Below are 27,825 nucleotides of genomic sequence, written 5' to 3'. Positions count from 1 at the left end.
GAAGGATTCTGGAGATCAGGAAGATAGGAATTAAGGAAGGTGCAGAAGAAGAAAAAGGGACTCCATGAAGAGGAGAGGGTCTCTAAAAGCTGGAAAAATAAGTGAGGAGGTGAGAACCAGTCTGAAGCACCCAACTGTGACCTGGTGGGCGCAGGAAGGTGTTAGAGGAGCTAGGGAGCTGACCAGATGGGAGGAACCCTTCCCATTCTTCATGGAGGCAGATTATCACTGGTCTGCAATTGGCATTCTTAGAGTTAGGAATCACTGTGTCCATTTTTCTAGACTTCTCTCATTGCTGACGATTTGACCTTTCCTCTCTAATGAGCAAGGTGGAGGAAAGAGATCTCTCTCTCTCTCTCACACATATACTATCTCACTCAATGCCCACCAATCCTAAGAGACAGGAACAATTGATTGGGTTAGGCCATAGTAAACTGCCCTTCTGTAGGTCAAAAAGTTGAATGTAAGTGATGTCACAGAATTTAACCTAGTATTACCATCAATGCCATTATACAGATTAGGACACTGAGGCTTTGGAAGGTTAAGTCATTTGCTCGAGCTCATGTATTTGGAGAGTCAGGGAGCTTGGATTTGAACTGGGGCCTAACTCCCAAACCTGCTGTGGTAGGCTGCCATCCACGGAAACGGGGGTTCCTGCGGGAATGTGTAAGAGATGAGGTTGGTAAATATGACTTTTTTTTTGAGACGGAGTCTCGCTCTGTCGCCCAGGCTGGAGTGCAGTGGCGCAATCTCGGCTCACTGCAAGCTCCGCCTCCCGGGTTCACGCCATTCTCCTGCCTCAGCCTCTCCGAGTAGCTGGGACTACAGGCGCCCGCCACCACGCCCGGCTAATTTTTTGTATTTTTAGTAGAGACGGGGTTTCACTGTGGTCTCGATCTCCTGACCTCGTGATCCGCCCGCCTCGGCCTCCCAAAGTGCTGGGATTACAAGCGTGAGCCACCGCGCCCGGCCAGTAAGTATGACTTTTAGATGCCAGGAGTTGACCTGTGTGGCTACCACTGGGAAGCCCCTGAAGACAGAAAGGCCGGGTAGCAAAGTAGAATCAACAGGGCGGGGATGAGGAGGCAGGAGGGCAAGTAGGCCACTGCGAGATCAGGAGGAAATTTACTGGGATTGTGAGATGCTGGAAGGAAGGATCAGAGAACCTGGGACGGTGCTCTACATCGTTTTGCTGCAATAAATGGTATTGCATGAGATACCATTTATTGCCATGTGTCCTCATTGTAGTCATTTTTGTCATTTACATGACAAGAAAAAATGACAGGGTGATTTTTACACATGTGCATACCTATTTACACACCTCCCAGATCAGGAGTGGTGATCTGAGCTCACTAGATATGCTCAATTAGATAATAATTCAGGTCATCAAATTGATCACCCAAATAAATTTAGTTAATTGATGACCTAAATTAAGGCAAATATATACAATGAAATATGTGCAGCTGTTAGAAAGAGCTAGATCCCAGTATACTAAAATGGAAAGAAAGCCCTTTGAAACTTAAGAAAACTGTGTTTCCATTATGTGAGCAGAAATCTTGTGTACACAGAAAAATGGTTTTTCTTCCCTCCCCTGCCCTCCCCTCCCCTCCCCTCCCCTTCCCTTCCCCTTCCCCTTCCACGGAGTCTTGCTCTGTTGCCCAGGCTGGAGTGTGGTGGCATGATCTTGGCTCACTGCAACTTCTGCCTCCCAGGTTCAACCTATTTTCCTCACCCAGCCTCCTGAGTAGCTGGGACTACAGGCATGCACCACCATGCCCAGCTAAGTTCTTTGTATTTTTAGTAGAGACAGAGGTTTCACCATGTTGGCCAGGCTGGTCTTGGACTCCTGACCTCAGGTGATCTGCCCACCTCAGGCTCCCAAAATGCTGGGATTACAGGCATGAGCCACCGTGCCCAGCCAGAAAAATGGTCTTTCTATTGGAAATATAATTCCAGGGAATAAAGAATAGAACCACACTGTAATATGACAAGTAATAACACACACAAGCGCTAAAGGATTTTTTTTTTTTTTGCCTCCCGATATCCTAGGGGCAGGCTCTGTGGAGGCTCCAGGATGAGAGGCTGAAATTGGCAGAGCAGGCTGGGTTCTGGATTCCGACACTCCTGGGCAGTAGTGTCTCAAAGAATGAGACATTATGTTCATTCTTTGGGGCTCCTGTTCTTGGCACTATATCTAGCACATAGTAGTTGCCTCATAAATGCCCATTCAATAAGAGCAGAACTAAACAGATCTGGTTAGAAATTTTTCCTAGGCAGCAAGGAACCACCACGTGGCAAATATGGGGTTTCTGGAGCAGTTTTAATGCAATCCAGTGCCTGTAATGTACATAGTGACACCTACTGCCAATGACACGTGCTGGAGCCCTTCCACTGTTGATTTCATATATTCACTTACCCTTGTCTTTATCTAAGTGGAGGTTGGTGGAAACTTCAGGATACATCTTTGTGCAGCAGACAGCATTTGTAAGTAAATCTGTGTAGGCTCAGGGGCACGTTGATAAAAATATATGAGAGTAAACATATACAGAGGCTGTTTTAAGAACTTCTGAGGTGCTAGATGCTCTGATTTCTGGAAGCTCCATCCCACGTCGTAGCAAATATATTAAAACACTCTCATATTCTCTAAATACTCTTAAATAATGTGAGTGTTAAAACAATAGTTTTATTTGAAATTATTTGATGATGCGGAACTCACTTGATAATGACTATGACTTCCCCACAATCATGGCATTAGGGAATTCATACCAAGTGATATCTAAGTTATAGTTTCAAAACATAATGAAACATTTATCCATCAATACATTACAATTATGAAGTTAACATGTTTTGGGGACCTTCATTTAAGCATTTATTAATTTCAGATTTGCAGTATACTTTTTGTATTGTGCAGCCAATAAAATTTTCACTCTCAAACATTTTCATAGGTCCCTGAAAAGCTCAATGCAAAAAACAGCCACCATGTGTGATTCTCTCCTGGGCAATAAAAGCCAGTTGCGACCCTCATTTTCCCCCCATTCCAGGGCTTCCCCAGGATGGAACGCGGAAACGCTTCTTTTTCCGTTTCCAGGGATTTCTTTCTTTTTGCAGTGTTGTTCCCCCTCTCCCCCACTTCATTTTTACAATAAATGTCAGTGCACACCCAGGAGCAGGTGGTCCCACAGGGGACATCTTAATGCCCACCCAGGAGTGGCTGGTCCCACAGGGGACCTCTTCTTAACGCTGACCCTTTCTGGAGAAAAGGATTTATGATGAAAATTTCCCCAAGGGGACCTTTTAGCGGCTAGTATGTTCGATGCTCCTGTTTCAGTCGCGGTCTCAGCGGGCAGTGGCCTCCTTTGGAGCTGGGATTCTCCTGCCCCTCCCGGGCAACGCAGGCCACCAGTGACCCGGGACGGTCTGTAAATGACTTTCGCGTCCCCGTGCCCGTGGAATAACGCGCGGCGGGCGTCACTGCCCAATATCCAGCGCTCGTGGAGGCGGAGACTGCCGGGGCAGCTAGTTTCTGGTTGTGGATTCTGATTAATGAGCCGCAGGCGCACGGTCTGCACCGTCCGGCTGGTTGCTAGGGGCTCGCTCGGGACCCGCCGCACTCCCGGGGCTGTCCGCACGAGCCGGCCTGGAAGGCAGGGGACGCCTCCAGGTCGCTCCGCGGGGCCTCCGGAATTCCTGGGAAAGCCCCCCTGCAGCACCGCCCCTGGATCCCAGGTGTGAGGAGCGGGGCTCGGCCAGCGGCTCCAGCAGAGGCCCGGACCCCCTGCCGCGGCCGCCGGGGGCGGGAAAGTGATTTCTCGGAAAGCAGAGCACTTCAAAGAAGGCGGGCCGCGCGAGCCAAGCTGACGCCATTGGTCGGTGTGGCCGTCGCTCTGCGCACAGCCCGTCGCGCCACTGCCCTTTTTAAGGCCGCGCGCCCGCTGGCGCATCGCCTGGAGCGCGGCAGCAAGCGTGGGAACGCGGGCGGCGAGACGGCAGCAGGGCGGCGGCAGGTAGGCACACTGGGCAGGTAGGGCGCCCGTGTCCCGCACGGTCCGGTCCCGCGGGGTCCCAGACGCCAGGCGGGGCGTGGGGGTGGAACTACCTACCGTAATGTCCCTGGGCGCAGCTCAGTGGCCGCCCGTGTCCCTCTCTGCTTTTTGCTTATTTTCCAGCCACCTAAGTACAATCTGAATGCCCAAGTCGTTGATTATAGTTTGCCTGTTTCCAAAGATTGGTAGATAGATGGCTTTTTAAAAATCTCGTTTTTCTTTAAATCTGGTTTACATGGAAAACGTTAGGAGAGCTCATATAATGAAGGGCAATAGCAACCCCCTATCTTGAAACGCGCTCTATCATCCCACTGAAATTCTACCGCGTGGAATAATGCTTGGAGGGTCAGAACTGTGGAACTGCCCAATAACCAGTCGTTATTGAGGGTTAGTTTGTGAAGGAGGGGACAGACTGCTTCTAAAATTCTGTTTAATGACAGTCAAGATTTCTGAGTCTGGCTTGAGGGCCTTTGCTTCCATCACAGCCCAGTCGTCCTTGGCAAGAGAGTCTGTATATGGGCCACAGCTCACAAAAACATTGTTTGAAAAAATTTCTTTAAAGAACATTGTTTGTAAAATGAGTCCCAATACATAGGACAGACTTTCCTGAGGTGAGATGTGTTACTTACCCAGAGCTGCAAAAGGCTTTATGGATGGAAACTAGAGACTGAATTTTCCAGAATTTTAAGAAGTCTCCCCAACCAATGGCCCCCCTACTTTCTTTTTTAAACCAAAGGTAAGAACTAGTAGTTAAAATGACAGTTCAAAGCTTGTCCTTTTGGGTTACGGCATCTTCCTCTATGAAAAGATTTGGGAGTGATTCAGTCTCTTGACGAATGCTGGTGCCAGAGAGAGAAATGGCTTTGGTGCTTTCTGGTCTAGTGATGAGGGTATGCTAGGCCAGAGCGAGTGCCCTGGGCCCTCCGAGGCGGGGGGAAAGGGTGGAGTCTGCTGCTGCCAGCTCAGGTGTGTCCTGTAATCTGGATTAGGTGGGCCCAGGGCAGCCTCTTATCATGTCCGTCCTGGAAAGCCTGACTGCTGGATACAGTTCTAGGGCTGCAGATAGGGCTTGGCCAATAGATTACCTCAAAATCAAGAAGAGGAAGTTATAAACATGTGATTAGACTTATTAATTTTTCCTGGCTGGGCATTTGTTGGAATTCATTTGTTAATGTTTAATAAATCATTATGGATCATAACTGTAATAGAATCTCAGGCTTTTGATGTTACTTAGAATCTTGGAGGAGACCACGAAGGACACTCAGACGGGGCTGCACGTGTGCAGAGATCTTGTAACGTAACCGTGGCGTTTCTCTGCACCATGTGTAAAATAAGCTGCTGCTGGCGTTGGGACGCCGGCATGGGTTCCACCACGGTCCGCTGGCTGCCTTGGTATTTGCCGTGCCTCTCTGGGCTCAGTTTTTCCTCTCTTAAATAAAGAGGGGGCTGGATTAGATGATTTCTAAAGTATTTTCCAGCTTTCACATGCTATGACTTACTCTTCTCTTTTTCCTTTTAGAATTTCTTTTTCCTGTAAATCACCAGGACAGTTGTCCTGAACAGTTTAGATGTTATAAATCTGTTAGGAATCCTGATAAGAAAGTGTTGACCCTCTTTCTAGAAAAATGCCTGTACTGACAAAATTTTGCTTTTGGTTGCAGGAGGCTCAGGAACCGTGGATTCTAGTTTAAGAAACTTGTAGCAAGGAAATCAGGGGAAATATCTCATTTAGTTGAAATTCTCAGACGCCAACTCCTGTGTTGTGTTCTGGCCACCTCTATGCAGCTCATTCCTCAATCTAGGAGAAATCTTTCTACTTTGCCCCAGGAAAGAGCTGCTAACTTGTTTTCGGAGCGTTGCGGGGGGGTCTTTGGTAGTGGTCTTCCACTTCTCTTCTCAGGTACCCTCTCCCAAGTCTGTCCCTTCTTTATGATAAACACAGTGGCCTGCTTTAGAATTCTGGGTCTCTTGAGATAGAGCCTCTCAACTTACAGGTGAGGAAGCCTCAGGGAGAGGTTCAAGTGATGTCACAAGGTCTTGTTAGAGAAAAGCCTATGCCAGAGTTCAGAGTTTTCAAACCAAGGTCTAATTTGGGTGGGCACAGTGGCTCACACCTGTAATCACAGCACTTTAGGAGGCTGATGTGGGAGGATCACTTGAGGCCAAGAGTTCAAGACCAGACTGGGCAACATAGTGAGACCCTGTCTCTAAAATATATTATCTGGGTGTGGTGGCACATGTCTGTAGTTCCAGCTACTCAAGAGGCTGAGGCAGGAGGATCGCTTAATCCCAGGAGTTCCAGGCTGCCTCGAGCTATGATGGCACCACTGCACTCCTGCCTGGGCGACAGAGCAAGACCCTGTCTCTAAAGAAAAAAAAAAATTGAACTCACCCCCTTTTAAATCCATAAATGCACAACTGAGGTTGTTGGATGGAGAATTTAGGAAATCCCACCTCCTCCTCCCTGGGACCTGGCCCTGTTTCCCATCTCACGGCCACCTGCAGGGTGGCTGGAGTTTCCAGAATGCGTACTTCTTGTGAAGGATCTGATTGATATTTTGCTTTCTGGACCAGCGTGGCGCTACCGTATTTTGGGATGTTATGTCTTGTTACTGCTGATCGTTTCAAACTCGTTTGCCCAAAGAGGTCACATTTTAATCAGAAGAATAAAAATGCTATTTTTTGTTTGGGTGGGCGTCTATCCAGCTGTCTTGGGGATTTCCAGCAGTGTTCTTGGAAATGCTGGCGCTAAGTCGATAGGTCATGCTAGTTCTCTCTCTTTCTCTGTGCTGTTGGGGAAGCTGTCTGCTTGGGTAAGAATGTTCTTCCAAAGGATGTCTTTGGGTGCCCTGGGATGGTTAGGTCCCTAGAGTGGGACGTCTTCTGGAAGAGGAGCCCAGTGAACTTTGCCCTGTTCGGTAGCTGCACTTTATTCCCTCACTCTTGTTCCTAACTTTCAGTTGGTCATAGGAGTTGCCCAGGAAGGAAGTTTGGATGATAATAATGACATCTGGCATGTAAGGTCCAGGCCCCGCCTCAGTTGCTTTCTGTGTACCATCTGAATTCTCTCTACACCCAGTATCGGTAGTTTTTCGTTAGTTTCACCTGGGACTGGGTAGCTGATGCCCTGAGTTTAAACGCTGATCCAGGGTCTCCCAGGTGAGCAGTGGCGTGACTTGAATGAGATCGCGGTTCTGTCTCATTCTCAAACTCCTGCTCTTACCACTGTGAAGGAACAGCTGTTTAGATGGGCTAGCCTGAGGGCCTCCTCTCTCTCAGACGGCACAGATGCTGTATTCTCTCAGGGAATATGGGGCCAGCTGGGCATCCCGTAACCCAGTTGTTTCTTAGGATAGTGGGCTGTTCAGTGAAGGAACCTGGTGCTGTAAAAGTGATTCCCCCTCTCCTTCCAGTCTTGCGCTAAAACTGGAGCTGTTCACTGTGGCTGTATCTGCCTGAAGGGAAAGGGTCGGTGAAAGCTGGAAGGAGCACAGCCAGCATGGTGGGAGGGGCCCGCAGGGGGCTGCTGGTGGCTGCAGGTGGCTGCAGGTTTCCCACGGAGCTTTCAGTTTGCATTCAGGGCTGTGAGGTCATGGAGGCCAGCATTGCCTTCTCATGGCAGGTGTCCCGGAGTCCCTGAATCTGTGGGTTTCCCCCAAGCCAGCACCTTTGCTGCAAACCTCTGAGTTTCCTGTTAGCAGTTTTTGGGTTGCTGTGATGAATGAGACAATATCCATAACATCACAGTGTGTATTTCTGTCTTCCCAAGGATGTGTGACCGGAATGGTGGTCGGCGGCTTCGGCAGTGGCTGATCGAGCAGATTGACAGTAGCATGTATCCAGGACTGATTTGGGAGAATGACGAGAAGAGCATGTTCCGGATCCCTTGGAAGCACGCTGGCAAGCAAGATTATAATCAGGAAGTGGACGCCTCCATTTTTAAGGTAAAGACCCCAGCTCCCTTCCCCACTGTGGCCACAGTGTCTCCTTTCCCTCATGGGCTGGTGGAGATGTTGAGTGACATCTTTCTCATTTACTTAAAAATGAATGCAGTTTTTTAAAAGCAAACATTGCTTCAGGAGTGCTGAATGCGTCTCAAAAATGTACATGAGCTGATTTCACATATCTTAAATTACGGAGTCACTTTCGTGGTCGCTTCTACTCTGATGAGGAGATCTAAGGCTCTTTTCTTCCCTTTTCTGCTGCTTCCTTTTCCTGATGAGCCAAGTGGGAGAAAAGACTTCTTTGAGACCTTCACGCTAAGACCTTTCCCCACGGGCTTCCGTTAGAGGCGATGCATATACCAGGGAAGGTTTCAGTCCTTGTTCTTTCAAAGCTGATACTTCTGCCTGGCATTGTAGGGCCAGCTCAGGAGGGTGAGATGCCATCTGTCATTCCTTTGGGGGCTGGATCGTGTGGGGGGTTGTGAACCTGCAGCAGATTTCTAAAAATAGTCTCACCTCCCTTGAGGGTAATCGGTTCCCCATGCGTGGAGAGACGTGACGGAGGGTTTGTTCTGTGCCAGGCCTGGCCCACGGCTTGTTTTCTGCTCACACGATCCTGTGTGGTAGATGCTGTTCCCACCCTCATTCTATAGAGGCACTGAGAGGAGAAGTGACTTGTTGACGTCTCACAGCTCTTGTATGATGGAGCCAGCATTCAGATGCAAGATGGCCCAACTGTGAACCCTTGGTCCTAACTCCAGAATAGCTGATCAACAGAGACTTCTTGCCATTACACCTAGATTCAGACAGAGGAACCAGGAATTAGGGCAGCCCAGCTCTGCAGACCAGCTGGGCTGTCGAGTCCCTTGTGGGTCATCAGAGTCCTGTGTGAGTATCTCTAAGGCTCCAGATGTCCAGGTTTCACCTCTGGGAGATTCGGAGCCCTAGGTCAAGGTCAGCCTAGACTTCCACTTTTGCAAATATGGACACTACACGTAGTCTGAGTCCTACCTAGCCCAGGTTATAAGCCATTGCCATGTGTGCGTATTCTCTTGCATTTGGGGGCCAGGGGTGGGGAGGGGAGAGTGAGTGTGGGAGAGGGGCGAAGGGGGCTGAGTTGTTGGGGGCCAGAATCAGATCTGAGACCACAAACAAGCTGTGGAGGGGGTCAAGGCTGTAGGATCCCATGACAGTGCTGGACTCCCAGCCACAGATGACTGTCCCCTGACACCAGAGAACAAAAATGACAAAAGATCACACCTTAACCCCAGAGTGGACCATAAATAGGTCAAAGGTAGCTTAAGATGCATTTTGGTCCTGCACGTATTTGTCTGACCGATGTTTGCAGTGGGACTGTGCGTTTCAGTAATTCTGTTAAATCTGCAATTTGAGGTTGCTGATCTTCTTGAGAATCTGATGCCCATTACTGACCACTCCAAGGAATATGGGGACAAGGGAATGCTTTGCACTCACCTTTGAGGGATCCCTTGGTGCCCCACACCTTCCAGATTCTTTCTGATCAAGGACTCCAGGTCAGGGAGCCTCAGCACCAAGACGTTTTGTGATGCCACTGCCTGCTTCCTTACCCTTAGTGCCATTGTGGATTTCTCTCGTGTTTGATTGCAGATTTTTTTCCTTTTTTGCCTTTGGCATCATGGTGAACTTCTCTTGGGAAGGACTGCAAATTTAAACAGCGCCAGAGTCCTATCCAGTCGGTTGGGAACTCTGCATTATAGATAACCCCAAAAGCTGGAATTTCTCTGGCTCACCACTTTTGATGTCTGGGTCTGGGCAATTCTTTGTTGTAAGGGTTCCCTATGTCTTGTGGGATGTTTAGTGGCATCCCTGGCCTCTACCCACCAGTTGCCAGTAGCATCCTTTCCCCTACTGTCACAGTCAAAAATGTCTTGGACATTGCCATATGTCTCCTGGTGGGGCAGAGTCTTCCCCTCCCCATTGAGAACCCTGATAAGAGCTGGCCACTGCCAGGATCAACAGACTTAACCAGAGGTGTTGGATGCTGAGGACGCAGTTGCAGGTTGGACATCAGTAAAACATCTCTAAGACATGGCAGAGGGTGCTGGACTAGGCTGTGTAGCCCTGACATGTGGCTTGCTGACAGAGACTAAGCTTCTCCCTTCACCCCATTCCCTACTTCAACTTGTGCTCGGGGGTAATGAAATAAAGCCCCAGATTTATACATCTTATGCAATGTTCTTCATGGCCGTTTCAACAGTGTTGAGAAAAATGTGCAAGATTCCCAATGTTTCCGTTGGTTACGCAGTCGCCTGATGTGGCAATCTGAAATGAGTCTACAATCTCAGCAGGAATGGGGCCAGGAGGGAGACGCGGGTGCCCACTGGAGCAGGGAGGCCATCGGGAGGGCCACCAGTGCCGGTGGAGACACGGCGCCAGCAAGAGCCCATCAGGTGCTTCCCTGAGCTGTGCTTGTTCCCATGCATCCTCTGAGAGGCCTGTCTCTGTGACGTTGGCCGGATAGATCTTTGGCTGTTGGATGAAGTCAACCTCGGTCAGTTAGAGCCATCTTAGGGATTTTCCGGTTATGTAGACACTTGTTTCTTTCCACTGTTCCAAGAAAACTTTTGAACAATTTAGGAGTTAAGAAAGAAATTTATGAGTTTGGTTTCTTCCATAATAAGTGGATGGTAAAAGGGGCCACTTATACCGGAAAATCCCTCATTGTCTGCAGGCGTCATCCTGAGGCCGGCCTCACGGTGTAGATCACAGAAGAGAAATTGAAAAAACATTGAGCTCGTTTTGTACTGGCCCTGAGTACACTGATGAGGCCCTGATAGCAGCTCATTTAATTTTTAAAAAGTACTTTACCTTCTTGACATGACGACAAGGGGGGAAAATCTAGGTAAGTGAGGGTTATGATTCATGGTCGTTCCAGGAATCATAACAGGCCTGAAATGGGTTAAAGCTCACTTAGTAGCACAGATATTTCTCATTCAGCAGGCCTTGAAGGGAAAAATAGCATTTAATTAAAAAAATACAACATGAAACAATCATATTAAATTAGGAAGTCCTCCTGGTCTGAGTTCAATGCTGTCAGCCTGAGTTGTGTGTCAACAGGAGAAATAAGTTATGGTGGAGGCTGAATGAGCCATAGTGACTGTTGCTGGCTGGGGGGCCTTGAAATCACTCTCATGTCTAGTTTTTGCTCTAGCTCAAGAAGGATCTCGAGAGCTCATCAAGCTAAGTTGGCCTTTTAATGCTGGCTAGAGAGGCTGGGAGAGGGCCAGGTGCCTGCCGTGTCACAGAGTTCAGGGCAGGCTGCAAGCCAGCTACCCGATGGTGGCCCTGGGTGCTTCCTGGCCGTGGGCCCTGCTGTGATGGACGATGTGGCCTGGCCTTGCTCGTGGGGTGAGTGTGAGCTTGGCATGAACGAGTGAATGTGGCAGTGCCTTGCAGGCATCGCAGTTGTGTATGTGTACCAGCTGATCACAACGTTGCCATGAAATCTGTGCATTTCAAGGCCTATTTGAGATGTGGGTTAACTCAGTGGTTCTCAGGTGGGGGAGGTATCATGATTTACCCTCCAAGGAATACTTGGCCATGTTTGGAGACATTTTTTAGTTGTCACAGCTGGGGGAGGGGTGCTACTGGCATCTGGTGGGTCAAGGCTAGGGATGCCGCTGAATATTCTACAATCCACAGGACCACCCCTCCACAAAGAAGGGTCCCAGCTGACATGTCAGGCTTGCCATGGTGGGGAAACCCTGATTTAAAGTAATAAAAATTCGAAACTACAGTTGATTTAGTACATAATTTGCTCTTTTATTTCTTTAAAAATAAACAATAGCAGCAAAACCCAAATTAATGCCTGCTCAGTGATGCAGTTAATGAAAGGGAGCATTAAAAACCGTATACTTTAAGAAATATTTTTAGAGGGGAGTTTTACATCAACGTCACATAAGGAAACTACCACTTATGCTCACTAATAGGAGTGTTCTTCCAGTTTCTTTACCCCAGGTAGAGGTGCAACATTTTGCATCAACAAAGTAGACAGCATTGGCCTTGAACAGTAAGCATTCTTGTCTTTTTTGAGAGGAAAAACAGTCTGGGCTATTTTAAAGGAGCTGTGACTCAATGGGGGCATGATGGAGTTTCTGGAAGTATGGTCTCTTGGGTAGCTAAATCCAAATCCCTGGGATACTGGCTAAAGACAGCTACCTGGGCCGGGTGTGGTGGCTCACGCCTGTAATCCCAGCACTTTGGGAGGCCGAGGCGGGCGGATCACGAGGTCAAGCGATCAAGACCATCCTGGTCAACATGGTGAAACCTCGTCTGTACTAAAAATACAAAAATTAGTTGGGTATGGTGGTGCACACCTGTAGTCCCAGCTACTTGGGAGGCTGAGGTAGGAGGATTCGCTTGAACCTGGTAGGTGGAGGTTGCAGTGAGCCAGATTGCGCCACTGCATTCCAGACTGGTGACAGAGTGAGACTCTGTCTCAAAAAAATAAAAAAATAAAAATAAAAATAAAAAATAAAAAAAGACAGCCACCTAGACCCAACCTCCCTTCCCCAGTGAGAGTCTTGAGGGGCAAGGCCCAGGAATCTGCATTTTCATAAGCTTCCCAGGGGCAAGGGGTTGGTATATGCATTAAGCCTGAGAACACTTGCTGTGGTGGAGAAACTGTTGGGCTGAAAGTGGGTACAGCTGGCATTTAATCCCAGCCTGGGTGGCCTTGGGAAAGTTGTCTCTTGGAATGGAAGTCCCTAGAGATCTCCTAGCATTCTAGGCTGGAGGACACTGTCTGATTTTTCCTGAAACCGAAGATAATTCTTATCTGACTGTGGTTACCTCCTAGTTGGTGTGTCTGTATTCCAATTTTGCAACCTCAAAATCTGTCCATTCACCTGTCTTATTTTTTTAAAATCTGTACTGCCCCATTCTACATTATGACTTTAAGATTTAAGCTTTGAATTTCTGGTCCTAGTTCAGATCCTAAGGTTTGGAGAAGTCAGAAAACAGATCTATTAAAAAACACACACACACACAATAAAGGGAAAATATTTCATTACATTTTAAACCGCACCTGGGGGGAAAAGTCTAGAATAAGTGCAAAAATGCAAAACAAAATTTCTATTAAAAGTAACAGGGCGATGGATGACCATTTTGACTTTTTGCAAATGTTCCCTTTTCATGCTAAATTTTAGGGGTTGATCTTTAAAAGCAACAACTTGTTCTTTGTTTTGAACGCTCTGGTGAAACCATATGCAACTTCCTCTTTGTGCTATGTAAACCTCAGGTGTCTCCAGCTTTTCAGCCAGGCAAGGGCTTGGCTAAAAGGTGCACTCCAGGGTTGGAGGAGCCGTCGGCCTGGGTTCGACTTCTGACTCAGCTGTGTGAACCCGGGGGACCCCCTCCCTGGCTGGGGTCTTTTCACATCTGGCCCCCAGATGTGAAAAGACTCAAGACATCTGATTGGAGTCTCTTTGGGTCCTGAAATGGAATGAGAGTTGATGGCCAACAAAGACTTATGGGAAGGGAAGGATGTGTGGGGTCCTGGTCATGGTGACCGATATTTGTGATCGGAGTCGGCCATGACTTTAATGTGCTTCTGTTTCTTTCTTCAGGCCTGGGCAGTTTTTAAAGGGAAGTTTAAAGAAGGGGACAAAGCTGAACCAGCCACTTGGAAGACGAGGTTACGCTGTGCTTTGAATAAGAGCCCAGATTTTGAGGAAGTGACGGACCGGTCCCAACTGGACATTTCCGAGCCATACAAAGTTTACCGAATTGTTCCTGAGGAAGAGCAAAAATGTAACTATCCTTTATGGGCATGAAGCTGCCCTGGCCTGTAGCCTTCACCACAGAACTTGGGTCTGGGGTAGACACAGGGTCTGGGGCACATAGTTTCAGTTAAACTAAGTAGTTCTCTCCTTTGCGAAGGCAGAGATTGAGATCTCTTTCCAGTGACCTCAGAGGGAAGGGCGGAGGAGATTGGGTGCAGCCCAGCCTGTGCCCCACCTGCTGCCTGACCACAGTCATGTGTAGGACCTCCCTGGACAGGAATAAGCATCCTCCAGCAGTTGCTGATGAGGAATCCTTTTATTTTCTAGCAACTTGCAGAGGAGGCTGGGGGAAAATATGGTGGCCACAGGAGGGCTGGATCATGAGGGTTGGGAGTAAAGCTCTCAGATGAAGTTGTCAAAGATGGCACCGTGGGCTTCATTGTTGGAGATGGGATATGCCTCAATGTGTTAGTAGATCCTGATCGTTATTTGGGAACTCTGGGATGTGATCATTCCTGAGGTTTCTCCCCGCTTTCAAATCCCAAGAAAGCATTTGTGACAGATTAAAGCAGGACAGCAAAAACATGCCGCACCCTGGCCCCACATCACTAAAATAAATCCCAAAGTACTGAGCTGGGATCTGGCCTCAGAATCCTTTTCAAAGCCCTGTGTTGTGCAGCTGCTATGAATTGTAGCTGATTTACGAGATAAAACCTAATTACCAGCACTGGTTTAGAACATGCTTTTAACACATTGATTTTCTTAGCCACTTGATGGGGCTTTTAGAATAATCCACTCTGGCTTTCTCCTTTTAAGCTTCTGAGTAGTCCACGAATGCCTGTAAGAAATAGAAACCCCCAAAACTTCTTGGGGCTGTGCAGAAGTTTGAAGTTTGCACTCTTCCCACTGTGGGGGTGTTGACTTAGAATTTTTTAAAAAGTTAGAATTGTGATTCAAACAAATATATAGCGAATCTGTGTCAGAGAGTTGTTTAATCATCATGAAGGAGGCAGCATGATGGTAAAGATGGTGAACAGAGAATCCGAGGTGCTGGTGAATGTGGCCCATGAACGAGAAAGCTGAGCCAAAGCCAGTGCCCGACCCGGACCGTACAATTGCGGTTTGGGGCGTTTGTAGCCTAATCGTCTGCGGTTAGCACCTAACTCTACTGAGCCTGAACCCTAATCAGTACTAAATAGTAAGGCCAACAAACTGACCTTCCTTTGGAGAATCGGGTGCCCTTTAAGAGGAAACCTCTACGTAATAGTCTGGGGTGGCCCTGAAAGGCTAAGCAGTCATCTTTTTGCCTCATTTCCCAGTTCTGGACAATTTTTTTTATCACCGAAAAGAAAATTGTGATTTGAAGGAATAGAGAAGTTTCTTTTGGCCCTCACTCCCGCCCCCAAGATCAGTCAGGCTTGAACTGGCAGGTGACCCCAACTTGTTTATAGCATGGGGTGCAGCCATCATCACCTGCTAGTGATGTTAAAGAAGCAGCAGGAGGTTCTCAGGGGTGAAGCAATGTGGCATTTGCATAATTGCCTACAGGGGCCCACTTTCCTCTAACTTCAGTGGTTTGCAGGCTCCATGGTGAGCGTCCCACCTGCTCCCTACTTCCCCATCAGTAGCTTCTCAGTGAATTGTTCAATCTATCAAAATGGAATCAAAATTCAGCCAGGAGGAAACAGTGGGTAAATTCTGTAGGTCACTGGGAATAATGAATTTTTGTAAGCGTTTGTTGGTTGTGGTACGTCTCACACTGATAAACTTCATAAGGTAAGTTGTGGACTGAGGAAGCGGCATGAGAAGGGAAAGAGCAGAGGCTGGCCCAGCGTGCTCCTGTGGACACTGTGCACCTTTAGGCGGTTTGTGATTACAGCTGGTGCCCACTGGGCATCAGTGAGGGTGCTGTGGTGTGTGTGTGTGCATGGCTGTGTGCACTGATGCACATGTGTATATTTGGAAAGGCCAAAAAGAGATTTCCTGCCAACTGGCAATACAAAAAAGACCCTAACCTACCAACACATTTTGCCAGGAAATCTTTGAGTGTTTTCAAATGCCCTGGCCTATAAATGTAACCTTTTTAAGTTAGCAAATGCTTGCTGTAAAGTATATCTGATACAGATTCATTTTGGATCTCAGAAAATAGAAGAAAGAGACCCAAGTGCTGTCTTTATCCTTTAAAAGTGTTAGCAGAAACAGCCACCACCACCACCACCAACTTCTCTCTTTTGACTTTGCTGATCAGATGACTGAAGCATGGGAAAAAAATTCTGTGCCTTTCCCAAACCAATGAAGACACTCACTAACTTAATGTTTCCTTAAACTCAGCATTTACAGAATAGATTATGGCTTCAGCAAAGGCTGTGATGCCTCCGTGCCATGTGTCATGGTGTTTGTCTGGTTTTCTGTAGGCAAACTAGGCGTGGCAACTGCTGGCTGCGTGAATGAAGTCACAGAGATGGAGTGCGGTCGCTCTGAAATCGACGACCTGATCAAGGAGGTAAGCAGAGGCAGCGTTTCAGGGGTCTGGCCCTGCCAGGAGGAGTCTCATGTCTTCTGGCAGGGAGGGGCACCGTTCTTGCTGTATGAAGGCAGCCAGAGCCTTGGGCTCGCTTAGGAAGTGGCATCTCCACCTGTGCTGAGCTGGAACGGAAGGACTGGCTGGGCACCCCCTCCCCAGGCTGGCTTCTGCCGACAGGTCAGCCCCTCACGCCAGATCCCTCCTTCATCCCTAGGGCTGGGCCTGAGCTGCCTGTTATGTGTCAGTGAAGTTCCTTCCAGCTCCAAACTGTTCGAACATTTTGGACAGCTGTCTTTTAAATGGCATCGTGAATTCCCTTGCCTTCCTAGCAGGCTACAGAGAACCAAATGTAAACTTTTTTTGCTGCCTGTTCTTGTGATGATGGCGTGGGTTGTTGTACCAGCTCTCATGGCTATTTGATTGTTTCCTTTTCAAGGTGCAGGTTTTATTCCTTAATGGATTGGAAAACTGGATAACCAAGCATGTTCAAATTGCACATAAACTCCTAATAGGCTACAAGGGAGAGCGTAATCGGGGCCTCCTTAGGCAGAACACATGGCTTTTGTATACCCATTTCAGCTATTGGGGCGCCCTTTTCTTCTGTCTTTGGCCTCTTAACTATGCTTTTTATGGGTATTGCAAGGTGGACATTTGCATGACTAAACCTCGTGCAGCCTTTGCAAAAGGTGGTGTGAGTACTGTATAAATTCTTCTTCTTAATAACATAGCAATAATGGAATCCTTAAGAGTAGCTTGGCTGTCAGAGAATGAAGATAACAGAATGTAACCTACCCGAATGGCCTTGCTCTTCTGCAGAGGCAGCTGCCAAATCTCTGGGTGGTCTTTGGCAGCCGACTGAGTGAATTCTTGGCTTCGTGGCCCTCCACCAATGTCCTGTTTTCTGTAGAAGGCTTTTCTGCTGACTCAGCTGAGAGAGTGAGATAATCGGATTGCCACACCGGGGTCACAAGAAAAGCAATTTCAAAACATTTCATAATTGGATTTATCAGCCTCCTTTAAGGAATGGGCCAGAGATTGAACATCTGCATGTGGCTCGTTGAGTGAGATTCTTGAAAGCATGGCAGCTGTTGGCCAGCATCACCATTCGTTGGTGTCTCAGAGCTTGTCTGCGTGTCCAGGGCTTTGGGGGCAATTGGATAACCTGGAACACTGGGTCTGCAACAGGCAGGTCCTGGAAAGGGCCAAGAAACTCATTAGTGGCCCCCAAAGAGCCTAGTAATTTGGCCACATGGTTTGAATGCTAAGCCTGGTAGATTTAAGGCCTAGGGCCTTTCAGGTTGCAAAGTGAAGCTTGACTTTTGTCTCCTGAGATAAAGGTGACAATACGGTTTTAGTTACACATGAACTGCTCATTTTTACAAACACTGGAGCCCCAGGCGGGAGATCAGTGACTGAGCTGCCCTCCTCTCCTTCCCCTGACTGTGCAGCCTTCTGTGGACGATTACATGGGGATGATCAAAAGGAGCCCTTCCCCGCCGGAGGCCTGTCGGAGTCAGCTCCTTCCAGACTGGTGGGCGCAGCAGCCCAGCACAGGTGAGGGTGGGTGGCCCAGAATTGTCACCAGGCATGGCCTGAAGGGTTTATGGCATTCCACCAGCCAGGGACGGAGTGGGGGTGGTTGTTGCTATCACGATCCATGTCTCATTAAAGATAGCTCAGCCCTGAGAGGTGAACAACCATGGCCCTGGTTTCCCACCATGAGGACAGAGCCCAGCTGTGCCTTTGGCCCTGCTCTCCGCTGCTTCTCAGGAGGGCACAAGCTGCTTGTTCCCTAGGTGATGTCCATGCCAGCTCTCCCCACGCTCCTGGGAAAGTCCGGGGAAGACGGTCTAGCGAACTTGTGTAAGGCCAGAGGGAAGATGCAGCTCTTGACCACACTGGCAACCCCTCCGTGGGTACTCCCTTACGTCGGCCAGTCTGTTACCACGTTAAGGACCCCCTCAGAACCAAAGATAGCCCAGGGCATTTGGAGGAGAGGAGAACTCAGACCAGGAACAGGAAGTTTGCTCAGAGCCCTGGATTTGAATCCCACACTGGGAAGTTGCAGATTCGAGCCTCAGTTTATTCATCCCTAAAACGGAGAAACCAGGACTTAACGCCATGGGGTCACGAGGGTTAAGTGAGGCATTCATCCTTTGATTCTCTTTTGAAAGCCACTCAGAACCCCCAGCTGCTTGAAATGCCCTCGCCTCCGCCAGGCCCAGGCTTCTGCAGCCCGTGAATGTGTTTGCTTCCTCCCTCGGCGTCTTCCCCCCAGCCCTACATCCCTGTGGGAGTCTGGGAGGTGGCAGCTGGCCCCGAAGGCCTTGAAGGTTGCCAGGCCGTGGGTGTCGAGTAAAAGGCCCCTGGAAAGGCACCTCTGTCTGTGCTGCAGGAACACCTTCCGGAAAGCTAGCTTGCACCCCCAGGCTCTCCCCCAGAGATAAGCCCTGGGTGGTGGGTATGCAGTCCAGTGGTATTCTGGGGGCAAGTGCTTGAGGTGGGAAGGAAATGTGGCCCCACAGTGTCACATTGACACATGGTCAGAAATCCCACAGCATAGAGGAAGTCCCCCCGATTTGCCACTCTGGTTTTCTGCGTTTGTGAAACAATGGCTGTCTGCTCTGGTGGGGAAAAGCACTGAATTCAGCGGAAGCCTGTGCTCCCTGGAGCCTCTGGCACGCCATGTCCAGCCTTTTAAGGGACTTTTGGAGAAGGAGCGATTGGGGTGGCTCCCTGTGCACCACACCTGGGTGGCTCTGAGCTTGCTTTTCTGTTTCTCCTGCAGGCGTGCCGCTGGTGACGGGGTACACAGCCTACGACGCGCACCATTCAGGTATGGGGGTGGTCTGGGCTGAGTGGGGCGTGGGCACTGTTTGAAGACAAAGCCCAGATGACCCAAGCAGGGTTGCAGGGTTCCGAGGATGAGCAGGACCTGGGGTGGAAGTCAAGGCCCCAATTTCTCCTCCTCACCGTTTGGTCGGGAGCCGGCGAGTGGCCTCTTTTGAACCTTTTCTTGGACTGGACCAGCAAGTAGACAGAGTGCTCTTTGAGGCTGTAACCGTGCAGGAGAGAGAGTGAGGGACAGGCCAGCATCCGTCCCAGCGCTGCCCCTCTTTTGGGGCCGCAGGGGGAGTGGTGGAGCCTCTCAGAGCCTCGTCTCAGGCTCCCCTGCCTACCATCTCTAGGTGGGTGCAGCTGTTCCTATTTCACGGGCTCAGGAACGCTGGTCACGTAGCTTGTGTGCCACAGAGTGGGGGCCTCCCCGCGGCTGTCCCATCCCCACGCCTGCCTGCAGTGGGCAGAGGTGGCCTTTGTGTGTAGTCTCAGTGGCTAAGGACCCTGGCTGCACTTCTGCCAGCTGCCCCTGGAACTGACGCTCAGGCATGGTGATAGCATCTTCTGAACAAGGAAGCTGGGGCATCTTCCAGCATTGGCTGGTTCTGTGGAAGGCGAGCAGCTGGTCTCATCAGATGGGCCACAGAACGTTAGGGCTGGGCCTCTGGGCAGAGGAGGAAATGGGGCAGGGATAGAAGCATGCTGGCTGAGGTCCTCATGGGACAGTTTTGTGGGTAGCAGAGGTTGGTGCTCACCCAGGCAGGAGAGCTATCGAGATGACAATGCGCTGTCCATGAAGTTCTTGTCTATTTCCCGGCAGCCCTTTGAGCTGGGGGGTTGGTTTCGCTTCGGCTTCACAGATAGGGAGACTGAGGCTGGGAGGTTCAGGATCTCATCCCGGTCACACAGGCCTCTGGCTGGAGCCTGTTCTTGAGGCCTCCTTGTGCCCGGCAGCCGCCATGCTCACAGGAGCTCAGTTCTGGGAGGCCTGGGTCATGGGGCTAAGCCTCTGGGCTCGCCAGCCACTGGGCCGTGGCCTGGGAGTCTGCTGACCAGTGCTTTCCGGGGGCCGTGGAGTAGCCAGGCACAGAACTGAGCCATCTCGGCGAGATGCAGAGGCACAATTTGGGGAGAGCATGTCCTTGAATTAGTCCAGCAGAGTCACAGCCACTGCCTCATGCACAGAACATCCTAAACATCCTTCTAGAAGCTGTGAGCTTTGGTACCTCTGTCCAGCCGCGCCCCCACCTCTATGTAAATCCATGCCTCAGTTTCCTTACCTGGAAAATGGGTATAATAATTAATAATCTACCTTACAGGGTTAAATGTGCTGGTAGGTCCCAAGCCCTGGGCGCAGCACCTGGTATGTGCTGTGTAGACCATAGGCTATGGTTTATAACTTCAGCAGTCTTGTTTGTGTAGATAAGCATTTGTCCTGTTACCCAGTTTCTTTAACTGGTGCTTACCTGTGCCAAGCACAAATATAAGCTCCGATAATCCTCACAGCAGCCCAGTGAGGTGGATGCTGTTTTTATCTCTACTTTGCTAATAAAAAGCTCAGGCACAGTGGGGAAGTGGCTTGCCCCAGGTCATCCAGCTGGGCAGCGGCTGCGCTGGGACTGCACGTCAGGCAGGTGGGCTGCAGGGTCTGTGCTGCAGGCATCTTTGTTGCTGCCTCTGTGATCAGGCCGTTCCCCAGCAAGGCTGTTCTTGCGGGTGAGTGGCTCTGTAAGGGCAGGGCTGGGTTGCAGTGGGGCGCTTAGTGTTGCAGAAGGCTCACCTGCCTCACCTTGGCAGCCCTTGCTGAGTCGCTTCTCACCTGTCAGGTGCAAGCCTGACAGCTGGAACCTTCTCTCATCATAAGACATTCTGTGGTGTGTGGTCACTAAGACACTCCTGCTTAGGCGTCTCTGAAGCACTTAGCTGTTCCGGGTGAAGCTGCCAGTTCACATGACTGAGAGGTGCTGGTACTAAGATAAGGCCCCGGAAATGACAGGGCAAAGGGCCAAAGGGGTGACGGAGTTGCCTGAAGCGTTTCATTCATTTGGAACAAAGTTCGAAAGCTGCTTCAGGGTAAAGGAAGGGGAGTGTGTGGAGTCCGCAGGCAGTGCAGAAGTTGCAGACTTGGCGTGGGGGGAAGATGGTGAGTGAGGAAGAGCGAGACCAGCGGGGAAGATGGTGAGCACGGAAGAGCGAGACCAGTGCTGCCATTTCCTTCTGGTTGACCCTATCTAGGCTTCAGTTTCCTCAAGTGTCTGATCAGTGAGGTGGAAACAGAGCTCCTGCAGCTCTAGCTTCCTACCCTGCATGATTCTAGAACCTGCGTAACTCCAGCATGGCTGGAAATGGAGCCCGTGAATGGTGGGTTTTCAAATAATAAGGCAGGGAGCAGAGCCCAGTGGGAGGGTCCAAGGAGTTCTGAGTGCCCAGCAGTGTCAGCAGGGAATGCAGGTGGCCTCAGGGCCTCCCCAGATGTGGTGCCTTGCACAACTCTAGGGGGCGCCATGGAGTTAGGCACCTCACAACTTGCGTGGCTCCACAAGGCAGCCTTGAGCCGGTCTGGGGTACTTAGAAGGAGCTCCAGACTCACTGAGCTCATTGCTAGCATGTGTAATTCTTTTGGTTTAAGGCGATTAAAATGCAGATACCTCCCTGCATTTACATGTTATCTGCATTCCTACCTTAGTTTAGTGTTTTCCAAACTTTGGTCGCTTGAGGTCCAGCGTCACAATTGGTTTTCACAGCCTGGACTGTTATTAACATCATGTTTTTCCTCAAATCTTAATCTTAAATTAAAATGAAACTTAAGTTTATTTTAAATGAGAACCCACTATCATTGCCTGTAAAGGAAGACCTGTGCCACCTGGTATAAGTAGATAATACTGTCTGGCTAGAATTGATTAAGATTGTATTTGGCTTTCATTGAATTTGTCTTCACCTCTGACAATGCGGTGAATTTGGAGCCGTAAGTTCAGCGCCATTATTCAAAACGGGGGTTGACAGGTGTTAGGTGTTAGAGAGCTATCAGCACGGAACTGAGGCTTGCTTTTTGAGGTAGTTAGAGGTTGGCAGAATATTGGAGATGGAATAATCTTGTGCTTACATGTATCACCCCTCCCCCATTATTCTGTGTGTGCCACATTTGGGGAACCCCTGCTTTAGTTTGAGTGTTTTTCAGACTCTTTCCTGAGAACAGATTTGGATGAAGTGTTTTGCAGAGATTCTTAATCTGAAATCCAGGAAATACCAAGGTCACTGTGAATTTGTTGAGAAAAAGATTATGTCTTTATTTTCTTTAACTTCAGGTTTAAATTGAGCGTTTCCTTTTGTTATGAATGTAGGCAGCAGACCACCGTGTCCTTAGCAGTGCCTATGAGATGGAGTATTGTCATAAGAAATGAGTTGTCGAAACATCGTTTGCCCTCAGCCTGACTTGTAAATTACAACAGTTACCAGACTTTCTCTGGATGTTGTATTTAAACAGTCAATGAAGAAGTACAGAGAACACTGGTGTAGTTAATATTTTCAGTCATTGGTTTCCTTAGTCATTCTGTGTATTTATTGATGCATGTAAAAACATTACTTCTACAAGCAGTACATGGATTTCCCCAGAATATCAAAGTGGTTCAAGACACACAAAGAGTTACCCATGTAGGTGTGAGACAGACGGTGCGCTTGGGCAGGACGGACCCTGTGTGTCTCCCTGCAGCACCCTCATCGTGTCCCTCTCGTCCACAGCGTTCTCCCAGATGGTGATCAGCTTCTACTATGGGGGCAAGCTGGTGGGCCAGGCCACCACCACCTGCCCCGAAGGCTGCCGCCTGTCCCTGAGCCAGCCCGGGCTGCCCGGCACCAAGCTGTATGGGCCCGAGGGCCTGGAGCTGGTGCGCTTCCCGCCGGCCGACGCCATCCCCAGCGAGCGACAGAGGCAGGTGACGCGGAAGCTGTTCGGGCACCTGGAGCGCGGGGTGCTGCTGCACAGCAGCCGGCAGGGCGTGTTCGTCAAGCGACTGTGCCAGGGCCGCGTGTTCTGCAGCGGCAACGCCGTGGTGTGCAAGGGCAGGCCCAACAAGCTGGAGCGTGATGAGGTGGTCCAGGTCTTCGACACCAGCCAGTTCTTCCGAGGTCTGTACCATCGTCACCTTGCTGCCCCCACATCTTAGAGATCACGCCTCCTATCCATGTGCCTTTTGCAGCTCAGGGTGGCCCTGTGGTCTCATGGAGGGAGGTGGAGGAGCGAGGGGCATGGTGTGGCAAGGAGGGGCTCCCTTGAATGGCACTCTGCCCTCTTCCACTGAGCGGTCCTGGGGTGCTTCTCTGTGCCTTAACTTCTCCATGTGTACAATAGGGGTGCAGAATCAATACCCTCCTCAGGTGATTGTCGGGAGGGTAAAGGAACTTAACCTCATGTACCTTGGAGTATGTTCCGAGGATGGTCCCTGAGCGCTGGCTAGAGATGCAGAGTCTGAGGCCCTGATCCAGCCACAGGATCCGAACCTGCATCTTAGCAAGGTCTCTGGGGATCTGTGTACAGGTTTTGAGACACGCTGACTTTCCGCACACGAAGTGCTCAGGAGGGCAGCTGCACGCACTAAGTGCTGCCCATTAGCTTTCGTTATGCTGTGAGGAGGATGTGTAGGATCCCAGCCTGGGTGTCTCCTGGAGGGCTAGGATGGCGGCTCCCTTCTCCATGTCCCCATGCTCTCTGCTCCTCTCCCTGTAGCAGCACAGCCCGAGCTAGTGTCAGGTCTCAGCTGCCACCGGCCTGAGAACTCCCAGAGGAGGGGCCTGGAAGGGCGGGTGTGGTGGCGTGTGTGAGCTCAGGTGCATAAGCCCTGAGGAATCCCCCTAGTGAGGAGGGTTATCACCCCTGGGCAGGCAGCGCGGCAGGGAAGGGCGTCCTGCAATGTACATTCCCGGGCCTGCCTCACACCCTCTGATTCCATGGGTCTGAGGCAGGGCCCAAGATTCTACATTGCTAATGAGCTCCCAGGGAAGGCGACTGCTGCTTGTCCACCAGCCCCACTTTGAGACGCTTTCAGTTGGCTGTCAGAGAATTGGGTGAGGGCTGCAGCCCTCCCTGGGTGTCCTCAGGTCGGGGTTGCAAATCCACTTGCCTCCAGGGGCCAGGCAGGTAAGAGCAATGCACGAATTGAGAGATAAGAGGGAGCATTGGGCAGCTGTGCCCATGGAGAGGCGTTCAACCCAGGCATTAAAATCCCGGCAACAACCTGGAATGGCCAAACCAACAGCTCCTTGCTTGGAATTTGGCCCAAGGGCCACCACTTTGAGATCCCACGGTGCCCTGGCCTAAATGTTGCAGCACCTCTGCTAAGCCCCGGGCCTCCTGATCCCCCAGCCCTGCTGCTGCAGGAATTGGAGGTCATCTCGGCCTTGCTTGCAAACACCCTCTGCCTGTGTCATTCCAGAGCTGCAGCAGTTCTATAACAGCCAGGGCCGGCTTCCCGACGGCAGGGTGGTGCTGTGTTTCGGGGAAGAGTTTCCGGATATGGCCCCCTTGCGCTCCAAACTCATTCTCGTGCAGGTAAGTACGGGCAGCTTCTTCTTTTTTTTTTTTTTTTTGAGATGGAGTCTTGCTCTGTTGCCCAGGCTGGTGTGCAATGGCGTGACCTTGGCCCACTGCAACCTCCACCTCCCTGGTTCAAGCAATTCCCCCGCCTCAGCCTCCCGAGTTGCTGGGACTACAGGCCCATGCCACCACGCTCAGCTAATTTTTTGTATTTTTAGTAGAGATGGGGTTTCACCGTGTTGGGCTGGATGGTCTCGACCTCGTGATCTGCCCGCCTCGGCCTCCCAAAGTACTGGGATTACAGGCGTGAGCCACTGCACCCGGCAGTATGGGCAGCTTTGAGCCCTGCATCCAGGTCTCCTGGCCCCCTCATGTCAGGATCAAGTTTTGGGCTGGAGAAGAGGGCACAAGGACGAGTTTCCACCTGTGTAGGAGGCAGGCCTGGGCAAGACCTTCAATATGGCGGAAGCGGATTCTTGCCGTCTCCGAGCCATCTTCTGGTGTCTGGGACATGCACAATCTGTGTGTGTGTGTGTTTTCTTTTCTTCTTTTTTGTTTTTTAAATCTAAGCCTCTTCTCCAGAAAGATTCTACCTGTTCAGTTGCTTGAAGGTCTAAGTGACAGATTAGGGCATTGCCAGCCCTTATTTCATGTAGTCAAAGGAATGACTCTCTAATAGTGGGATTCTGGGTGCTGGCTGTCCCAGCTGGGACAGTACTGGGGAGTATGGAACAGTTTTGGCGGGATTACTGCTTGCCCTTTCTTGGCGTTCTGGCTCATTCACTTGGGACTCACGTGGCACTGGGGTCATCAGAGGACCTGGCTAGGGTCAAAGACAGTGCCCAGCCCCCTTTGGAGCCTCCGCCTCTGCCTCTGACTTTCTGCACCTCCCATCTAGATTGAGCAGCTCTATGTCCGGCAACTGGCAGAAGAGGCTGGGAAGAGCTGCAGAGCCGGCTCTGTGATGCAGGCCCCCGAGGAGCCGCCGCCAGACCAGATCTTCCGGATGTTTCCAGATATTTGTGCCTCACACCAGAGACCGTTTTTCAGAGAAAACCAACAGATCACCGTCTAAGTGCGTCGCTTGGGCGCCCCACCCCGGCTGTGTCCTGCATCCATCTCCCTGTTACAGTGGCCCGCATCATGATTAAAGGATGTGGATCCCTCTCTCTGGGGTGGGATGCCTTACTTTGCACTTAATTTAGTAAGGGCATTCTCGGAGGAGTAGATGTTTAATACAAAGTGGTGGCATAGCCCCGCTGAGATGTCAGTGATGGCCTGGATGCTGTAACCACAACCTGTGGCTAAAAATTTTATTTTCTATACTTTCCCCATCATTATCATTAGTTGCTATGATTCTTTCTGCATTTTCGGTTAACTATCATTTCCAAAGACTTGTCATTCAGTAATATTAGCAGATAGCTGCTTCGATAAAGGAATTTGGAGTTTAAAAATCAACTTGTGAAAACAAGGTTGTTTTTGTCTTTATCTTTTGTTAGACTTATAGATTTATGATTTCATAGGCTTGATTCTATGTGAAATATCCTTTTACTTTTATGCATTTTAATAAGATTTAAAAATATTTAGATAAAAACCCCCTTTAATGAGTGCAAGAAAAACTCTTGGCTTGTTAGAAGAAACTATATTCTTTCTAGAATTCGGTGCAGGAATATGTGTTCATCTCCAGGCAAACGGGTGTGTTTTTATCTTCAGACAATGAAACCTTCTCCTCTCGGGCTTTGTTGCCAGGAAGATTAGAACGAAATTTATTTTTTTCATTTCTGTCATGAAATCATTCCAGATACCTCTTTTCTTCTTTCCAAATGGTTTTCCCATGTGTTTCAAATATTTGTACTTTGAATTGTCAGATTTTCCATGCCCTCCTTTCTCCTTTGCACCCAGCCTGAGTCAGCACCATCCCACATTCAGAACCTTCCAGTGAAAGGGCAGGAAGGGGCCTCACCTGTCAGCCTTCGTTTTGAGAAGGTGGAAGGTGTTAGGATTTGGGAAACAGCTCATCCAGTCTCCCAGGTCTCATGGTGGATTTGTGACCGTGAGAGTTTCCGGTTTAAAATCTGAAAAGCCAGAATACGCCCGTTTCCTTTTCCCAGCGTCACGCCTGTGGAGGGGACAGTCAGACCCAGAGGTCCTTTAGATTTGGATGAATTCACAGGTGAATAGAGGAGAAGACCAGAGGACGTGGCTTTTCCCTTTTGTCCAACAAAGCATTATATTTTTAAGAATGGCAGACCTGTTTGCTGAAGCGTTCATAAGATAACAATAGGCTTGAATCTCCAATTCAAATGAATGTCAAAGCACATATCTTTAATATGCTGAATGAATATTTATTTTTGTATCCATTAAAACAGTATATTGATCTCTTTTATTCTTTATTAAAATGCTCTTTTTTAAAGCTGCTGTGTACTGTATTTTTTTAGTCACTGTCAAATATTGTGTAATTCTCACCAGATTCTAGGTTCTGTAAAGGGGGAGTTACTGCTACAATGTGCAGTGTTAATTCAGTGCGCTGGACTAAAACAATATTGCACTGAGATTTTAAGGATTTTTTTTTTTTTTCTGGGACAAAGTCTTGCTTTGTCACCCAGGCTGAAGGGCAGTGGTACGATCTCGGCTCCCTGCAACTTCCACCTCCCAGGTTCAAGTGATTCTCGTGCTTCAGCCTCCCAAGTGGCTGGGATTTCAGGCATAGGCTACCACATCTGCCTAATTTTTTTTTTTTTTTAATTAGAGTTGTGATTTCACCATGTTGCCCAGGCTGATCTCGAACTTTTGGCCTCATGTGCTCTGCCCCAACCTCTCCCCCGGCCTCCCAAAGTGCTGGGTTTACCGGTGTGAGCCACCTCACCCAACTCCTGTTTTAAGGATTTTTTTTTCAACCTATCCCTTAACAGCAAAAAGATACGGAGACTTGGACTGATCCTAGGGAATAAAAACACTGGAGAATGTTTTTATTGCGAATGGGGGCCTTTTTGGGTTTCTGTGAGCTGACGGATGAGTGTGCAGAAGGGTGTGGAGGAGGTGAGGTCTTGTGCTGATTTCACCCTCCTGGATGCAGCTGGGGGAGATTTGTACGAGGCCTCCCTGGTCGGGTCAGCTACTTGTGGCTGGAGTGTGTGTCCTATTTAAGCACATCTCGCTGTGCTAGGCCCTCAGGAGATAGCAC

At 49.5% G+C, this 27,825-nt stretch overlaps 1 protein-coding gene across 2 annotated transcripts; it reads left to right on the top strand.

Moving 5' to 3' along the window:
* The first annotated feature begins 3,928 nt into the window (after nt 1-3,928).
* Nucleotides 3,929-27,057, top strand: IRF8 (interferon regulatory factor 8). 2 transcript variants are annotated; one of them, XM_032156271.2, is made up of 9 exons: nt 3,929-4,004; nt 7,813-7,987; nt 13,594-13,777; nt 16,164-16,252; nt 17,722-17,827; nt 19,062-19,109; nt 22,850-23,236; nt 24,541-24,656; nt 25,540-27,057. In XM_032156271.2, the coding sequence occupies exons 2-9, from the start codon at nt 7,814-7,816 to the stop codon at nt 25,714-25,716; spliced, it is 1,281 nt and encodes a 426-aa protein (XP_032012162.1). In that variant the 5' UTR covers nt 3,929-4,004; nt 7,813; the 3' UTR covers nt 25,717-27,057. The 2 variants fall into 2 exon arrangements, with proteins under 2 accessions (XP_032012162.1, XP_058296538.1); XM_058440555.1 differs by lacking the exon at nt 3,929-4,004 and adding an exon at nt 7,642-7,665 and having other exon boundaries at nt 25,540-27,037.
* The last annotated feature ends 768 nt before the right edge of the window (nt 27,058-27,825 follow it).

This window comes from Hylobates moloch, unplaced genomic scaffold, assembly GCF_009828535.3.
Source record: "Hylobates moloch isolate HMO894 unplaced genomic scaffold, HMol_V3 SCAFFOLD_6, whole genome shotgun sequence".
NCBI lineage: Eukaryota > Metazoa > Chordata > Mammalia > Primates > Hylobatidae > Hylobates > Hylobates moloch.
This window is presented reverse-complemented; position numbering and strand designations above follow the sequence as displayed.

What these genes read in the sequence shown, in the direction of transcription:
- IRF8 (XM_032156271.2), top strand. Translation starts at nt 7,814, where the DNA reads ATGTGTGACCGGAATGGTGGTCGGCGGCTTCGGCAGTGGCTGATCGAG. An exon ending in GGCGCAGCAGCCCAGCACAG is followed by an intron (nt 17,828 to 19,061) that starts GTGAGGGTGGGT and finishes TTTCTCCTGCAG; the next exon opens with GCGTGCCGCTGGTGACGGGG. An exon ending in CCAAACTCATTCTCGTGCAG is followed by an intron (nt 24,657 to 25,539) that starts GTAAGTACGGGC and finishes CCTCCCATCTAG; the next exon opens with ATTGAGCAGCTCTATGTCCG.